General features: G+C 33.3%; 1 protein-coding gene across 1 annotated transcript; it reads left to right on the forward strand.

Annotated features, from left to right (window-relative positions):
- Window positions 1-246: 246 nt before the first annotated feature.
- On the forward strand, window positions 247-12,275 carry Sac1 (Sac1 phosphatase). Its single transcript, XM_068768910.1, has 14 exons — window positions 247-405; window positions 2,506-2,600; window positions 3,710-3,828; window positions 4,148-4,240; window positions 4,451-4,582; window positions 5,784-5,892; window positions 6,845-6,960; window positions 7,530-7,754; window positions 7,898-8,065; window positions 8,915-9,121; window positions 9,670-9,837; window positions 10,438-10,539; window positions 11,082-11,218; window positions 11,914-12,275. Exons 1-14 carry the CDS (start codon window positions 368-370, stop codon window positions 11,999-12,001), a joined length of 1,797 nt encoding a protein of 598 aa, XP_068625011.1. The 5' UTR covers window positions 247-367; the 3' UTR covers window positions 12,002-12,275.
- The last annotated feature ends 5,403 nt before the right edge of the window (window positions 12,276-17,678 follow it).

A 17,678-nucleotide genomic window follows, 5' to 3' on the forward strand; every position in this document is an offset into this window, starting at 1 on the left:
AATAATTGAAAAAATATAAGTATAACCGAACGTATGTTATTTTCGTTCAGAAATACATAAAAAAAGGTTTTATTGTAAGAAATATGCAGGATATTCAAGTATAAACCCCTCACTCTTTTAATAATTTAACATACATAAGATGCATTATTTATGTACTAAATTTGCATGTTTGTATAAACTATTACATTTTAATAATATGGCATTATTAATACAATTTTCAATCAGTCTGTCAGGTGTCATGTTGTCAGTGTAACAGATCCAGAATATCATTTCGTTCTTCGTGTACTGCAGATTGTGGAATTATCCCGTTCTATCAGTGATATGATATAACAAAAAGTAGAATAAAAGCAACAACAATTGTTCTAAAATGGCAGATGTGTTATTAATCCACGATGACATCAAATTGTAAGTAATCTTTTATCAACTTGTTACTCGACCAATGCAGATTTAATAAAACATCGGCCGGAAAAATATTTTTCTTAGAAACCTTATAAGATGGTTTCAAGATTTATGTTTCTTATGATCGTTCTTGAGTTCAATTTTTATTCATCTATTGTTTACGATTAAAAGTTACGTATTATAGGATATGAATAATTAAGATCTTATAAGTTATACACGAAATCTTATTAAAAGTGTACACGTAATAACAATATTCAATAAGCGTTAATTTGCTGAGTAATATGATATATCAAACATCAAAAGTTTCCATCACTGCAATTAACTCCATTATCTTTAATAAACTAAATTTATGTACACACATTTGCAATTATTTGCTATGTATGTTATCATGTATTTTTTAATATCTTTGTTACCTTTACATCTAAAAAAACTGAATAATATTTTAATCTTAACTAGAAATCAAATGTCTATACTTGTTGATATAACTTGTAGTGAACAGATATCAGTCATTATTATATAGTTTTATAAATATGAATTGTTATATTATTATTGAAAACACAGTTATGATTAAAAAATCTTGGATGTGTGATAGAGATAGATAACTATACCTGCTTCTGCAAGCATGACAACAAATATATTGCTTGACCATGGATTAAGACTTGAAAAATGGTTTGTTAATTTTTCTACTAGTAATTAATCGAGGTCCATGTTTGTTGAAGTCAGTCTAGCCAAGCAGATCTAAGTTGAGTATCTGTGACTATGAGAGAATGTAATGATAAATTACATCTTCATTAGAAGCATACATTAAAGCATTAATTGCTATGCAGCCCACCAGTGGACTTAGTGTATTATATCATTTGGAGCAAAATCAAAATCAGGAAATTGAGTATTTTTACTTATTGATATACTTTCTAAACTACAAATTTATAGTCAGATGCAATCTTTACATTTTTTGTCGGGTTTAGGGAATATGGTGGAAATAATCAGGGGGTCCAATATAACCAGATAAATATTTAAAGTGGTTTATTATTTTAAAAAAAGTCTGTAAAATATCTGCACTAACATTTATAATTGCTGCAAATTATGGTTTTTTTTACTAAAGATTTTCCTTGGATATTTTGGTGTTGATTTTACTGACATTCAACAGTGTGTGTGCAGTTATTACTGGATTTCGTGTTAAGGTTGTAGAACCATAATAGTAAGTTTATAGAGATCACATTTAAGTAAAAAAAATTGTGGCAATCCAAGAATATTTTTTACAATATTATTTAATCAGTCGACAGACTATGAGCTGATACATTAAATTGTGATGAAAAGCAAGAGTTTCCCCACCAGGAATATCTTTTGTATTTAATTATTGCTTAGAATGTCCAAAAATTTTTTCCCTTCAAAGTATGCTGCAGTTTTTTAACCCTTCATTTGCCACAAAATGGCCTGTCAGTGACAGGGATGAATTTTTTAAAATGATAAATGAAGTATTATTGTTTATGACCCTGTGGTCTATAGTGCATCCTGAACAAGCGATTTAAACTGTTTTTTCAATATAATGTAGCCTATTTTATTTTGGGTAGATCTGATCTGTACTCACCCTGGGGTTCAGACATATATGTCCATAGGCAGTTGAAAGGTTAAAGGATTGTCGGCTGCATACCAAGTTGGTTAGGATGAATTTCTTCTCTTTCTTATCTCTAGGCTAACGGCTGTATTGATCTTTAAGTTTTCATGCAGTTCCGTCATTTTTATAAACCACAGATTTTTTTTTCCTCTACATCATGTGATCATTTGACAGGATTATGTGCAGATGTGTTGGATGATGAGGTAAAGGTAGAATACATTCCTATTTAGGAATATATCTGCGTTTATTGGTGCTTTATTGAAAGTATTATTTGAATTAAATTGTCCGTGGTATTGTCAGCTGCCTGGCGAGTTGGTTAGGATGACATTACAGTCTCCCTTTATATCTCCCGCTACAGGCTTAAAGTTCCTGCTGAATTGCATTGATTTTCAAGTACTTGTGCAAAAATTTTAATTGTAATGCTCAAGCTGTGCATCATGTAATATCTTATAATGAAAAAATAATACAAAACTATTTAATCTCTATTTTAGGTATACAACGTCTGATAAATTCTTTTTGGAGCCACATATAAATCCAACTGAGATATTGGTTATAGATCGAATAACAGGAGAATCAACTGTGAAAGGTATTTTAAAATAGTTTGTTGAATAGTTTATAAAAGCCTTTCTTTATTATTGACCAAGTCCACAAATATAAGTCTATTATTAAGAAACATATTATTGAAAGAAGTATATTATTGTATCCAACAATACTATACTGATATAAATGTGCGGAATAAAATGTCGCTGCTCAATCATGAAGCTAATTATTGTCGTGCACTCTTTATAAAACTTTATGTGTAAAGAGCAACTGTTGAGTTTCTCGCTGGCTCATGTTAGCAGAACTGACATTTCACGTCAAGTGGCGATTCAAAAGCGCTTGTAATAGCCTATTTGAATAAAAATATTTTGATTTTATTGATTTGTGTGTGATAGTGAATCTGTGGTATAGCATGTGTATTGTATTAACATATTGAGAGTCCATAATATATATTTAGGTGATGTAAATTTATATAAATATGATATTTGGTTCTGGACAATATATGTTTATGATTCAAGTTTCATTATTATTCAACCTCTACAACTGTGTTTCCTAACCCCACGTTAGCCTGCGCCAAATAGGGGGTAATTTGATTGTTACGGGGGGGGGGGGGCAATTCGTAAGCGGATTTGACAGGAGCTTAACCAAAAATAAATAAATTATATTTTACTTAAGGAGGCTAAGGCTAAGTTGGGACATGGCACATAAAAGATTTAAAATACCGCATCAAAAAGATTTTCAGTGATCTAATTAATCACAAATCAATCTCAATTATAACCCTCGATACCTTAAGATGAAGGTCTTTAACTAATGTGTATTATTAATATCTTGCAACATTGAAAGATTTAACTGTTATGTAAAAAAAAAGTGACATATAAGACATCAATGCTTTCGCTTTAATGTAAAAAGTATATATATTGGGTAGAGGGGCATAAGAATTTTAAAAAGGCTATTGAGGGGTACATAGGAATCCTCCTTCAGGTTTTTAATACTAAATTTTTCTATAATTCTTGTAATATAATATGTATGAAGCTAGCCTATAGCCATCTTTCAACAACCTTAATAAGGTGTTTTGTCCACTGTGTGGGGTGGACATGTTATTAATTGAATGTTATTTAATATAGAAACCATCATTATATCAACTTTTTTTCTCAGATATAAAATCAGTGAAAATACCAATACCTGTGAATGCGTACAGGCCAGTGTGTGGATTCTTAGGAACAATAAGATTAATATCAGGATTGTACCTTGTTGTCGCTAAATATAGGATATTGGTGAGAATTTTATTTTTAACAACAAAAATATTTTAAATTAATGTGATTTAAACACAACAGTGTGAACTAACATTTAATTTACCATAATATTGACAATTTAAAACTGTATTTTATATTGAAGGTGTACAAAAGTTTAAAATCATTATTGTCACAATTCAATTGTGCTTGTTTTATAAATATAAACATTATATTAGTACATTTAAACCAATAACATTATGTTAAAACCTCTTTTAAAGCAGTTATTTTGAAATTGGAATGGCATTTGACAGTTCCGGTAACAATAAGGGTACTGTGTATATAATCTGTCTATGAATTTCAGGTGGGAAAACTGAATGGTCATGATATATACCAATTGGCTGGTACGGATATTATACCATATGCTCGATCTACAACACATTTGACAAGCAAACAGGTGAGGTTAATTAATCTCTCATAATTTTGTGGTAATACACTTGCACCTACAGTGTCCTCGAATGTGCCATTTCAGCATGTTAGTGTTTAAGTAAAAAAAAGTTAAAATCATAATATATTTTAACAATGTTCTAACATTGTCTGGACAATGAAATTGACCACCTATGGGCTTTAATGTTTTTGTAAATATTTTTTTTTTCGTTTTCTATAGGTCGACGACAATAATACATATGAAAGGCTTCTCCGGGCAGCTCTAGAGACCCCTGGCATCTATTTCTCTTACGGATACGATCTGACACATTCAATGCAACGTCTGCATTCAGTTGCTCCGGACTTTAACAAGGTAAGCTTCAATTTGTTCTAAAATTCAATTACCAAAAATTTAAAAAAAAAATATTTTGTCTAAAAATGTCTACTTGCCCAGTAAGATGAAAATTCTGTTGTAATATGGCAAAAAAAAAATTCACAGGCATGTAATGTTCACAGGTCAGAAAGTGGTCTTAAAAATGAACCGCACAGTGTTGTAATAAAAAGAACACTTGCGCGTAGAATCTTAACAAAATCTGGTTTTTTCTTGTACAATCCTGTCTAATTTTGTCTTCACATTTTTAATATGATGTTATATTATTATATTTATATTTATTTTAGATATATATATATATATATATATATATATATATATATATATATATATATATATATATATATATATATATATATATATATATATATATTCACTGCAAGATTTTAAATTTTTAAAATTGGTTAATCTGTTTTATAGGTATAATTTATTACTACCTCCATTTTTTGATATTTTTCAATACTGTTTCTTTTGATCACGTCCTGAACTATGACTCTGCGGTATTTGAGAGACGAAGGCCTATCTTTATCACCATTTACTATACTGTTACTAAGACTGATCAGAGACTGAACTGTCTTAGCTATAGTACTGATGCGAAAAGAATGCCTTTAATAAAGGATGGAGATCTATCTATAGGCGCTTGAATTAAATAAACCATTGGACTTTGTTCTGGCAAACAATACTTCCAATATATTACTTTTTAATGTTGAAAACAATGAGTTCTTATATTAATTAAACAGTATAGTACCAGTATATATAGATTGATTAATAATCTATGGACAGCTCGTTAAAGACATTTTAATTACACATAACTTGAAACACAAAAACATTACATAAAAAATTACCATTTTACCGAATAATTTAAGCCAATGTTCAATTCACAATGATGGTGCAGGAGACATATTACGTCATCGTCAGTGGTGCATCGAACAGGGGAATCCCACGCCAGAGCGCTCTGTATCTACGTCTGCCGAGAGATGGCGCTCTGCAATACTTCTCGCCTTGTGATTGGCTGACGGTTTTTATTGGATGAATTTTCTTAGTTTTAAGATGGCGCGCCCCTGTCGATGACGTATTGTATAATATAAAGAAATGTTTTAGCAATATTTTAATTATTAATTTCTAGATTATTATTTATTTATTTTAAGGATTTTATGGTGAATTTATGTGATTGAATTTATAGATGTCTCTCGCAAGTCGCGCAGACCCCCGTTTCCTTTGGAATGGTCACCTCCTCAAGGATTACATGCATCAGCAGTACGAGAGATTTGCACTTCCGCTCATCCAAGGCTGTATCCTTTTATGACTTCAATAGTGATCATCACTATAGGAAATAAACTGAGTAAACCTTAGTAAGAAAAGGACCAATATTTAGCCACTTCCGCACATCGACGACGATCGTCGACGAGTCTGTGTTTGGCACTAATCGATGTAACATAACTCCTGAAGATGCCCCGTGGAGGGATGAAACACGTGTTGAGTAATTTGATGGAGGCGGCTGTGTGATTCGCATTGTTTGCCGCATACGCATTTATCAGCGGGCTGGCGGGCGGTGCATTTCATTGCACGACTACCACTGCATGTGCGGAAGTGGCTCAATATTGGTCCTTTTCTTACTTAGTATGGACTTCCGCGAGGTAACGCCTGATTCCAATAAATCAGTAAACCTTCCCTATAGATTTACAATTGGACACTTATCATGACTCTTATTCATGCCAAATTAATTCTCTCTCTTTGTTATTACAAACTTGGTGAGCTTTGATTGGCTTTTCGTTAAAGCGTTGTCTGCAATCATGGCCGATAATAAAGGTTAATAAAATAAACTTAAATGTTCAAACAATAAAATATCTACTAAGTTAAAAAAGTTGTATGGAATGTCTGCCAATAAAATACAAAAGTGTACCGGTTTTGCCTTTACCAACCGGGGCTGCTATAACATATATATGTATACATATGTGCGCATGCAAGTATATAGTTTGTTAGTTTTTTTTTTAATTTTAGGCCGTCCTTTATGACAAAAGTCAATAACGCATTTTGTGTTGTAAGACTTTTTGTATTGAAAATTAAATGATTAGCCACTTATAAATAAAACTAGTAATTTTTCGAGCTACGTCGGTGACTTTGGTTCTTCACCTTATTTCTGATTCGACCTCACAGCGTAACTCCGAGAATAGCTTTCTCCATACTCTTAATCCCGTAATAGACAAAGAAATAAACTGATTGTCCTTGACCATATGTGACCAGTTGTAGCAATCAATCGGGTGGTGGTGAACGGTCATCAGTTGATTTGGTCACTGGTATCCCGGCGATGCGTGGACAGAGCTGGTACTAGATTCTTCATGCGAGGGGTTGATGCACAGGTAAGAACTGTAAAACACTTCGATTTATTTAAACACTTATTGAATATGGCGCAAAAGTAATGTCATAATGTGAACGCGTCTTAATTTTTGCAAATGGCGCCAAACGTCACTGCGTTTTGACATTTATGATGTAGATACATAGAGAATTAGTTGTCAATATGCCATAGAGTATATATATCTAGAAGTCGTGACAAAAAATAAACATTTACACTATTTTTTAGTGTATTAAATTTTTTGGTTTAATAAATATCGTCTATTCAATTATAAATTTTGGATAATCAAGTTAGAGATTTGAGATAATAATACATCTTTTTACGTGAGCCATATAAACATATATATTAGCATTTCAACTGCTGATGTCCACTGGACGTTTACCTCCCTCAGAGATATTTGAAAGGACCAGTTGAAAGCGTTCTGCATCTCCAGCGCCATCTGACGACCTTTAAAATTACTATAATTTCATTTTTGTTTTTGAAGGCTTCAAAATTGTCCAATTAGGTGGACCACGAATGAAGATGATTAAGTATGAATATATCAGTACGTATATATAATTTCATTTAACTCAAAAGGGCAACGTGGCGAACTTCGTGGAAACAGAGCAGATCATCGAGCGAGGAGGAGAGAAGTCCTCATTCGTGCAGACCCGAGGTTCCATTCCTCTGTACTGGTCTCAGTATCCGAACCTGAAGTACAAGCCGGCCATGGTTCTGGCGCCCGAGGACCACGTGGCAGCTTACACGAGGCACATGCGCGATCAGATCCAACGTTATGGCAACCAGGTGCTCGTCAACCTGGTGAGTGGTGCCTTGTATCCTTAGTATTGTTCGACAGGAGACTTACTCGACAGAACATGTGTCTCGGGAAATATCTGGTGATGAAATAAAATAGGAGTTACTAATTTCACGAAGGTTAGTGAAATGTTATTCGGGGCTTGCAGATCGACCAGCACGGCAAGGAAGAAGCTCTGGAACGAGGATATCGGGCCGCGGTAGCAGCGGCTGCACTGCCCGGCGTGCGCTACGAACCCTTCGACTTCCATGCAGAGTGTCGCGGCATGCGCTACGACCGGCTCACTATCCTCATGGACAGGATCGCTCATGAACAGGTCTGTTATTCTTCATCAGGCTCCTTGATAGTCCTTCGACGTAAACGCCTGGGGATGTGCATCTACCCGCAAGATGGAAGCTGAGTTGATACTCTTGCTTTTATTCACTCAAAACAATTAAGGAAATACAATAGGTATAATTAGCAAGAATCATCATAAATACCGCAATGTCTGAAAAGGTAGGTATTTTTTTATTTGACCATTGTGTGTTGCCAGTAGTGATAAATGAATCTGAGAAATGGTCGCAAGCGAAAGCTCAAGGGCACCCAGAGAGCATTGAAAAGTGCTATGCTGCACCTTGGCTGCGACATCGAATCAGAAATGAGAATCACAAAAACACAAGTCAAGAAAACAAGTCATAGACATCGCTCGAAGAATTGCTCGTTAGAAGGGAACTGCCACTTGGATGAGCAAATTGCCCGTGCAACTGACGATCTTTGGGCCGATTCAAGTGACGACTAGCCGGTAGACGCGGCATGGATGACGCGCAAGTCCATTATTCTCTTTACGATGTATTAAAAATGACCACAAAAAAAATGAAGTTGATCAGTTCAAAGGTAGGGTAAGGATCTAAGATGATAGTATTTAGTTATCTAATAGAATCAGGCGTTACCTCGCGGAAGTCCATTACTAAGAAAGGAACTACTACTTCTACTTCCGCTATGCAGCACGCTGCAGTACGCTGATAAATCGGCGTGCGGTAAACGGTGCACTTCATTGCATGACTACTATTGCATAGCGAAAGTAACTAGGTATTTTTCTTTCTTAGTTAATATTTAGTTAATTTATTTTCCTTTCTTAGTTAATATTTAGTTAATAAAGAAAGACTGAAGAGTGTTTCCCTTCTAGACGGAGTTCGGGTACTTCTTGTCCCGCGGCGGTACGGTGTTGCTCCGACAAAGCGGCGTGTTCCGTACGAATTGCGTGGACTGTTTGGACCGGACTAATGTAGTCCAGTCGTTGTTCGCGCGCCGCCAGATGGAGGCAGCTCTTCGTCTGCTCGCTGTAACCACCAATGATCACCAGCATCCTCACCTTGACACCCTCTTTAATACGGTGAGTTGATATACTTTTTAGTTTTACCTTTTTCCTTTTAGCTGACGCATACTGCGAGGCATGCGCATCCTCCAAAGATCGGCATGATGACTGGTTCTGCGCTCTCCGCATTCAGAGACTACCCGCGACTTTAACTGTCTTATCGGTCTACCTAGTGGGGGTACCCACGCCTATTTTGACCCACTTCATCATTACTTCATCTATAGGATATCCCCCGGAGATAGCAACCCTCATAGATTTCCAATGGGACCATTTGAAAACGATATGTTTCCAGCATCTTTCGAAGACTTACCAAAGATTAGATCTTAACATGGTTCCAACCTCTCTACACACCAAAAGTAGCATTCCGTCCCTTTGCACGTGTGAACAAGCGTTGTTGACGGCATCTCTATACCCTGTATTGTTACAAGTCAGGCGCTGAGCTTTGATAAATATTATCTGCCTGCATTGATGGGTGAAGACGAGTTAGCAATTTAGTTCTTCATCTCCTGGATCCACTTAAGTATGATGAACCACCTGGAATATTTTGGTAACCGTGTCCGTTGCAGGTGTGGGCGGACCACGCGGATATGATATCGTCGCAATACTCGGGTACTGGCGCTCTGAAGACGGACTTCACGCGCACCGGGAAGCGCACGCGCATGGGCGCCCTGCGCGACGGCATCAACTCTCTCACCAGATACTACAAGAACAACTTCAGCGACGGCTTCAGACAGGTAACATGAAAATCCAAGTAGCTTTATTACATGAGATCATTACAATCTTTTATAATCGTCAGCATATAATTAGGTTTATGATAGTTTATGGTGGTTTACACCCCCACGAGTTGTACTATGCAAAATGTACAGATATAAAGCAAGCAAGAAAGCAAAGAACAAAAAATAGTAGGCTAGGCACAAGCCAGAAGAGAATCAAGATACGTTCGACAAAGTTAAATCAACGACCTATCTCCTACAAGCTCATAACGCGACTCCTACTTGAAACAACTTAAACGAAACTTACTGGATCATTTATTAATAATTGTATTTACTTAATGTTATAAAAAAAAGATACAGAATAATATGTTATATTTTGACAATTGCTCGAAATTCGGAGACAAATAAGACTGCTAGAAATAAAAGAACGAAATCTGCAAACATCCCAATCGGGGCTGACGGCGCGAAATCAAGGAAAAGGCGGGGTTGAAGCAATTGTTATTTGCGGTCTATTGATCATGAATTTCCCGTGAATTCCTTGTAAAAACAAATTCAGTTTATAGCAATTTTTAATTAAATTATTTATGTGAAAAGGTACAGAGAAATTTATTTGTTTTTCAGGACTCAATCGATTTGCTACTGGGCAGGTATACGGTGTCTGATGGTGAAGGCAATACAGTGCCGTGTCCACTGCGACGCGATAGGGACTGGAAGTACATTACTGTGAGTATCATATGGTCACAATAATTCGATTAAGGCTTTTGATTCAAGCCAAGGTTCTACTCTAGCGGGCCATCGTCGACAGCCGAATCCAATATTTACTCAAGAAATTGACAGTATGACGTAATGGCGCCCAATATTTCAACCATTATAACGCTTTTGTACCAATTTTAAGTCACATGTATAAAATGATCACTTTGAAATACGTTACATTATTTTTTTATTGAAATACATCAGGCCAATTACTTTTCTCAGTACAGTCTGAAAGTAATAAACAAATATTAATTTTAATATATAAAATAGAATTTTGTGAAAGTTATTTTTACATTATTTCTGAAATCATCTAACGTATTTTTTTTTTTGGTTAGTATCTGATTTTCTTTCTACCCGCAAATCAACGGTTGTTTGGTAATTTTGAATCAATGAATTTTATCTCTATTTTTACTATGTCTTTTCTAAGGAATGTATCTACCGTGTTTAAAAAGTAGTTGGATGTATTTTTTAAAAAGTTTCTAGGACCTAATATATTAATTTTTGTTTGGCAGTTCCCGTCGGTGTTGTTGGTGGCGGTGTCGATGTTCTGCGCAAGCGCAGCGTTACCATCGCGGTACAGTAGCGAAGTCCTGCTCTACCTCATGTTCTGGGGTGCCGCTGTTGGTGCCACGCTTACGTTTATATTCAGGTAATGTCACTTTAACATTATTCTTATCAGTTGTACACTTTATGACAGAGTGGTCGTGGTCATGCACCTGTTGGTTCTGGTGCCCCCTCTACTCTATACGTCTTCTGGTGTTTGGTGTAATGAGATATGATAGTAATGCCTATAAAATTTGATACAAATACAAAAATGATATTACTTAAATTTAATGTGATCAATAAGTAAGGTGAATTTGTTTATAAAATGTAAATTATTTATTTATTCTCCCAAATCAATTTCATCCCCTTTTAAATAATCCGTGTTCGATAAAAGGCACTTTTACCAAGGCTTTTTCCAGTCAACAATCGAAGTATCCTTCAAGTCCTTCGATTAGGTTTTTATCTCCTCAATGCCAAATCAGACTAATACGGTGGTTGCGAAACGATATCAGTAGAGTTCGAGTTTTTTTGGTAAGAAAAGGCCCGAAGAATCTGCAGTATAACATTGAACAATAGACTTGATGCGTTTGAGATAAAACATCTTTCAAAATGGTTTGGGCTGAGACAAAAGATGCTCCAACTTTTGATCAAACAGACGCTTGAAAAATGTCAGTGTTACCAACCTATGAAGAAGAAATACCTGCGTTTTTAATGCCCGGGAGTTTCAAATGACAATTTCAAATTACTTTTTGATCACAGAGTATATATATATATTTGATTTAATTGTTACATCTTTTTCAGACACGGCAAAGAGTTCGTCGAGTGGCCACGTCTGGACGGGGGTGGGTTGGCCATCGTGGGCCCCCACGGCCCGCCGCCATCCTTATGATAAGCGACCCCCTTGTGCTCGTCGTCTAGCCTAAATACACACTTTGAACGATATTCAAAGTGGCGCCCAATACAATATCCAAAGTGACCCGTGTGTTCGTTCGCTCCCTGCTTTTTAACATATTAGATAACATTAAATTCATCGGAGTAACTTAAAAATAAATCATTCATGCTATATTCACCGGACAGAGTTATATAGTGCTATTTCGCGGATTGATATCAAGTGAAAGAGATAGATGATTTTAAGCGTCAAAGGAAGAAATATAAGGATGCGTTTACACTGTTTGATTATGTGTTATATTGTGTTTTTATTGAGCCACTTGAACCTTCATATTTGACCGACCACGAGTTGGTAGAAGTGAGGGTAGAGAGCCCTTCTTCCTCCCTCCCTAGTTGGACCTCTCATACCATGAAAAGTATCAAATTGTGTCACAGGTTCATCACTCAGTTCAGTGTGACTATTTATAGAAACCCTATTAACTCTCTCCGGCGAATACAGTATGTATACCGATTAAAAATATTTTTTTTTGTTAATATACATTCCATTTGCATTAATTTATTATTATCCGATGTAATAGAAGTGTTTATTTGTAATTAACATTTTCAAGAATGTTTAACTAATTACTGTGTAATAGGGGCATTACCTGGCTTTGCTTCAATATTTTTCATTTGTTTGATTTATGGTGGTGGAATTTAAACATTTTTGATCAGAATAACATTTGTAATTTTGTAATTCTGGAGTTTTTAAGTTTTGAGAGTTCTTTGTTAGGACATGATAAAATGATCAAATATGATCAGTAGATTGCATTGCCTTACCGTATGAACATTGAAGAAACCATTACTCGAACATCTATTCACAATATGTCCGGTGTGCGGTACTTCTTTTTGAACATGATCGTTATGGCAACATTGTACGAATACAAAAGCATTTCTTATCTGAAATAGAAATGTCAAGAAACCCGGCCAAAATTTAAATACTTAAGTAACATTTTTTTATAATTCGTTCTCATTAGTCTATATATTTCTGAGGGTAGTTTTAGTTTTGAAACTCTTGATGAAATAGATGACAAGCACTTATATATCATCATTCCGCGGGTTTAAAGCTCGGGTCTGGAGGTTTTAGGTTTGTCGCAGAGAACGCCTCTTCAGGTGGTAAAGCCTGTGGACTTCTGGAGAGCTTCGGCATGATCTGCTACATAGGTATAGATCGCTTCGGTGGACGCCCACATTAGGGATCCTCGGGTTGGGCTATCATCAATAATATCCGTTTGGCATTGGACTAAAATGGCGCCCGTGTGGGTCCGATCTTGACATGGTCGGTTGCTATTGTCTATATAATAATACTATATACTAACCCCTGCTTAAAGAGTCGTTATTAATTTGACTTACTTTGGTCATGTATTTTCTTAATCAAGTTATTAATGGCTTATCTTTAATAATACGTTAGTTTAAATTGTCTTTTCTAAATTAAGATTCTATTTTTAAAGATAATATTGCACTAAAATTTCAAATTTATATTTCGTCCTATTATAAATTTCAATATAAAAATAATAAGTGTGAGCAGGCGAGCGACGCACGTATATAGTGCATTTATATTTTAATACAACATTAATATCGGATCTTATATCAAAAGTGTATTTTAACTAAATATATTTTGAATGTGAAATAGCCATGTAGAATTTTTACCGTTTTGAGTGCTAGATGTTTTTCAAAGCTTTCTTGAATTTGGAATTCCAAAATTTCGGACATTTGAAATGGTCGTGTGTAATTTATTTTAACGCTCCAAAATATTCAAAAATAGAATGTTTCATTTTTTATCACGTTTTCATGTCTTGGCCGCGAAGAAATTACAGCTTAAAAAAGGTTTGATGTGAATTCAAAAATGGAACTTGTCTAAAGTCAATTAGTCTATATAGCTTCCATATTATGAAAATATTCGATATATTTTTGAATGTCCGAGTTTTGGAATCCGGTGTGATATTTCCCTGGACCGTAATATCAACATAGATATAATTTTTTTTGTACAAGTGGTTTACTTGAAGAAAAACTATTTAGCTGGTTACATTCATTTAAATTATTTATATTTTTCTTTATTATCTCTTCGAAATAAAACATGAACAAAAAATCGATTGTTAAATTATATTTTTTATTTTCTTTTATTATAATTGACTATATACATTTTGAAGGTAATTTAGTTTTAAAAATCGTGAATTGTACATTATTTTCATGTTAAATCATTTCTAAACGGAATTTGTCATATTAAAAATATAACGTGTTTTTTTTTACAAATTCATGTGAAACAGTTTATACAATTGTATTGCTAAATTTTAAATTCTAAACCTTTTAGCGCCATCTGCAGGTATTTGAGCAACATATCACAATGTCCGGTGACAGATGTCTAATGTTTATTTAAAGAAAACCACTTGTTTAATAACAATTGGGCTGTGTACATTTTTTGACGACAGTCAAGCGGGTCTTGTTTTTTAAAACTATAGATATAATTTTAATTAAATTCTAAGAAATGTGAATCTTTTTCAGTACGAAGTTTGTGATTCATTGGTTTTTCGATATAGTGTGTGACTGTTAAAATATGCTAAATGGCGTGCATTTTTATCCCAAATTTGCTTACGTCATAATTGTCCCCTGACGTCACCAAGTTATGTAAATTAAAAACAAATGTTTAACTTATTTTTAATTTATATTAATAAACTCGATTATTAAAAATTACAAGCTTTTTAATTTCCTATCTGTTTAGCATATGACCTATAGTAATTATGTTATCGTGGATCTGTATAAGGTATTAAAAGTTTAGAATTCATGAATATTTCCTTTACGAATTCATATTAAACTACTATACTACTACTATACTATTTTTATGTGGGTATGTAAACATTTTCTGTTTTATTCTTTTAAGTAGAATAAAGGACACAATTATGTCAGACGGCCACTAAGAAGTTTATATTCAAGGTAATCATTAAAAAAATCAGTTTAAATTCTATATAATTACAGATTTATTATGCATAAATGATTGAATGATTTTTATTCTGTTTTAAAGCCTTATTGATACACACCACAGGTATTCTGATTAGGAAACCGAGGTAAATATATTTTGTTGATATAAGAAGCAATATAAAAAAGCCCTATGTTGCAATGAATTTACGTTTCTCATTGAAAAAATGCTGTAAATATGGTCAACAAACTGATTTCTCTGTTAGTGAAATAAAACATCATCTAATACAAATGTTTATTAGTTGTTGGAACAAAAATTTAGTTGAAAGAGTGATTTTAAGAGTAAAATATATTTTCCTAATCTTTACTGTCTCTAAAGTATGACCCAAAAATAGTATAAAATTATATTATTGTAGTCAAAATAAAGTTTAAAAAAATATTACATTAATACAGTTGTATTAATATCATGTTCTTATATGAAAGATATTGATATGGTATCAGAGAACGGATATTTCTTGAATTTTTCTATTTTGCTAAGGAATTATGGAGCTTTGATCATTTACTAAAAGAAAATTTCCAATAAATATTTTTTGGAGTCTACATGTGTAGAAGCTGTATTTTTATTGTTTCAACACAAATAGGTATGGTCATTCAATCCTATTCATAATTTTTTATTTTAAGAAAACATTGTCTCTGGCAGCCTAAAAACATTTTTTTTACATCTGGACATATTTATTTTTTTAATTATAAGACATAAACTCATCACTTTTAAACATTGTTAAATTTTTTCTGCACAAAAATCATTTTCATAGTCCACTAACAGTTCTATATTAGGTAATATGCACCTGTATCTTATTTGTGGTATTTTCTAAAAGTTAAATGAAATTGATATTTATTCCCTTACATGGTTTAAGTAGCTAATTATAAAAACTATAATAATGTTTGAATTTTTTATTTTTTTTATTGTATAATGTTTGTTATGGAACCAAATTTATTATGCTGTCATAATAAATCAATACATTTGCAGTACAAACCTACAATACATTTATATTTTGATCTGAAGTAAATTCAACCTGCTAAGATTATTTTTAGATCACGCAAAATAGCAGCTCCATGTTATGCTTTTATGCAGAAAAATCTAGTTGTCTTGTGTGGTAATATCCTTTTAAATTAATGCAAATATTTATAAATCTTAAAAATAATTGAACTAAGTGATCCAGAGCAGGGTTCGGTAAACTGTGGTTCATAGCTCACTTTTAGGGTTTTCTGTACTTTTTTACTTTCATTATGTTTAGACTGAACTGGTAAAGTGACTAAAGAACTTAAATATAATAGAACCTTACTGTGAAGTATAAACCATTATGAGAGAATGAACTATGAATGACAATTAATATTGTAAAATAAATAAATATCTTCATGTTGTATCTATGTCAATATTTCCTAATGTGCAGCCCACACCCCACAGAGGGGCGATTCCAAAGTGAACTTAACGCGATTTTAACCTTTTGCTTTAATTTAAAAATTATGTGGTACATAGAGAATTTTAGAAAGGCTATGGTGGGGCATCGCGCATAAAGAATTAAGAAGTACTGATCAAATATATGAAGTAATGCTCAAATATATTTAATGAACCTAAAAAATGTAATTGTATGTACCTAGTTATATACCAAAAAAAATGAGTTAACAAGAAAAACTCTTAAAAGATGATCCTAGATTGATTTTAGACATTATGTATATGGCTCCTTTGTTACCAATTTGCTGACACCTAGCATAGAATGAAAGTTAAGTGTGTTTTCAATAATTTTTAATTAAAACTATTCACAGTTTTTTTTATTTTTTGGTTTACACTGCATTCGTTTTATTGCAAACGTAAAATATACATGTATACAATGCATTATAACTTCTAAAAGCCATTTTTAGCAAGGTATTTTATTTAGGAAAAACGGAATGAAACTGTCTTTATCACTTTCATATCTGAATGTTTTAGTTACGCGTTAACTTCTGAGATGTAACATTCAATTGTATGTAATTTTATGTAAATTTATTAAAACACTAAACTAAACAGATTGTTTTTTTTTTCAACTACTACAAACCCCTTACCTTATCAAGATCGTGTCACTGTTGTTATTTCACCGCTTATTTGTGAAATAAAAGTATAATTACGGAAGAAATTCGATAAACTAACCGCCTCTAGAAATATAATGTTTCCTACTTTATAACGTTTGTTGTCACATAAAGTAACAGTAACTCATATTTTTAAATTGTTTTGTTACCTGACAAAAATGACATTGTGTGCATTTTTATTACAATCCAAGTATTCATTAAAATGTAAATATATTAAGAATAGCTTTCGTAGTTTAGATATGAATGTCATTACAAAGTAAAATTGCCGCCAAAATTGAACCGAAGACTACTCTGAAGTGTGCTACGATTTATGAGACGTAAACGTCAGCTACGCTTCGTGCAGGAACATTAAACATTATTATGACTAATTTCAGTTTTAAGAAAAAAGTATTACAACCATAATAAACATATTAATATTAATGGAATAAACTAAGAAATATTTACTATATTAATGGCCGATAATTTTCAAATATTAATTGATTAAAGTATTATGAATCTTTAGTATAATTTGATTTCAGAACTTTAAACTTTGTCAAATTCCTCGACTGGTTGCAGACTTCACTCCAAAATTACTTTAATGTACTGCTTGATGTTGCAGTTGTTGG

Source organism: Battus philenor, unplaced genomic scaffold (assembly GCF_028537555.1).
Source record: "Battus philenor isolate CCGP_79_NKW_IND1 unplaced genomic scaffold, ilBatPhil1.0.hap1 SCAF_27, whole genome shotgun sequence".
NCBI classification, from domain to species: Eukaryota; Metazoa; Arthropoda; class Insecta; order Lepidoptera; family Papilionidae; genus Battus; species Battus philenor.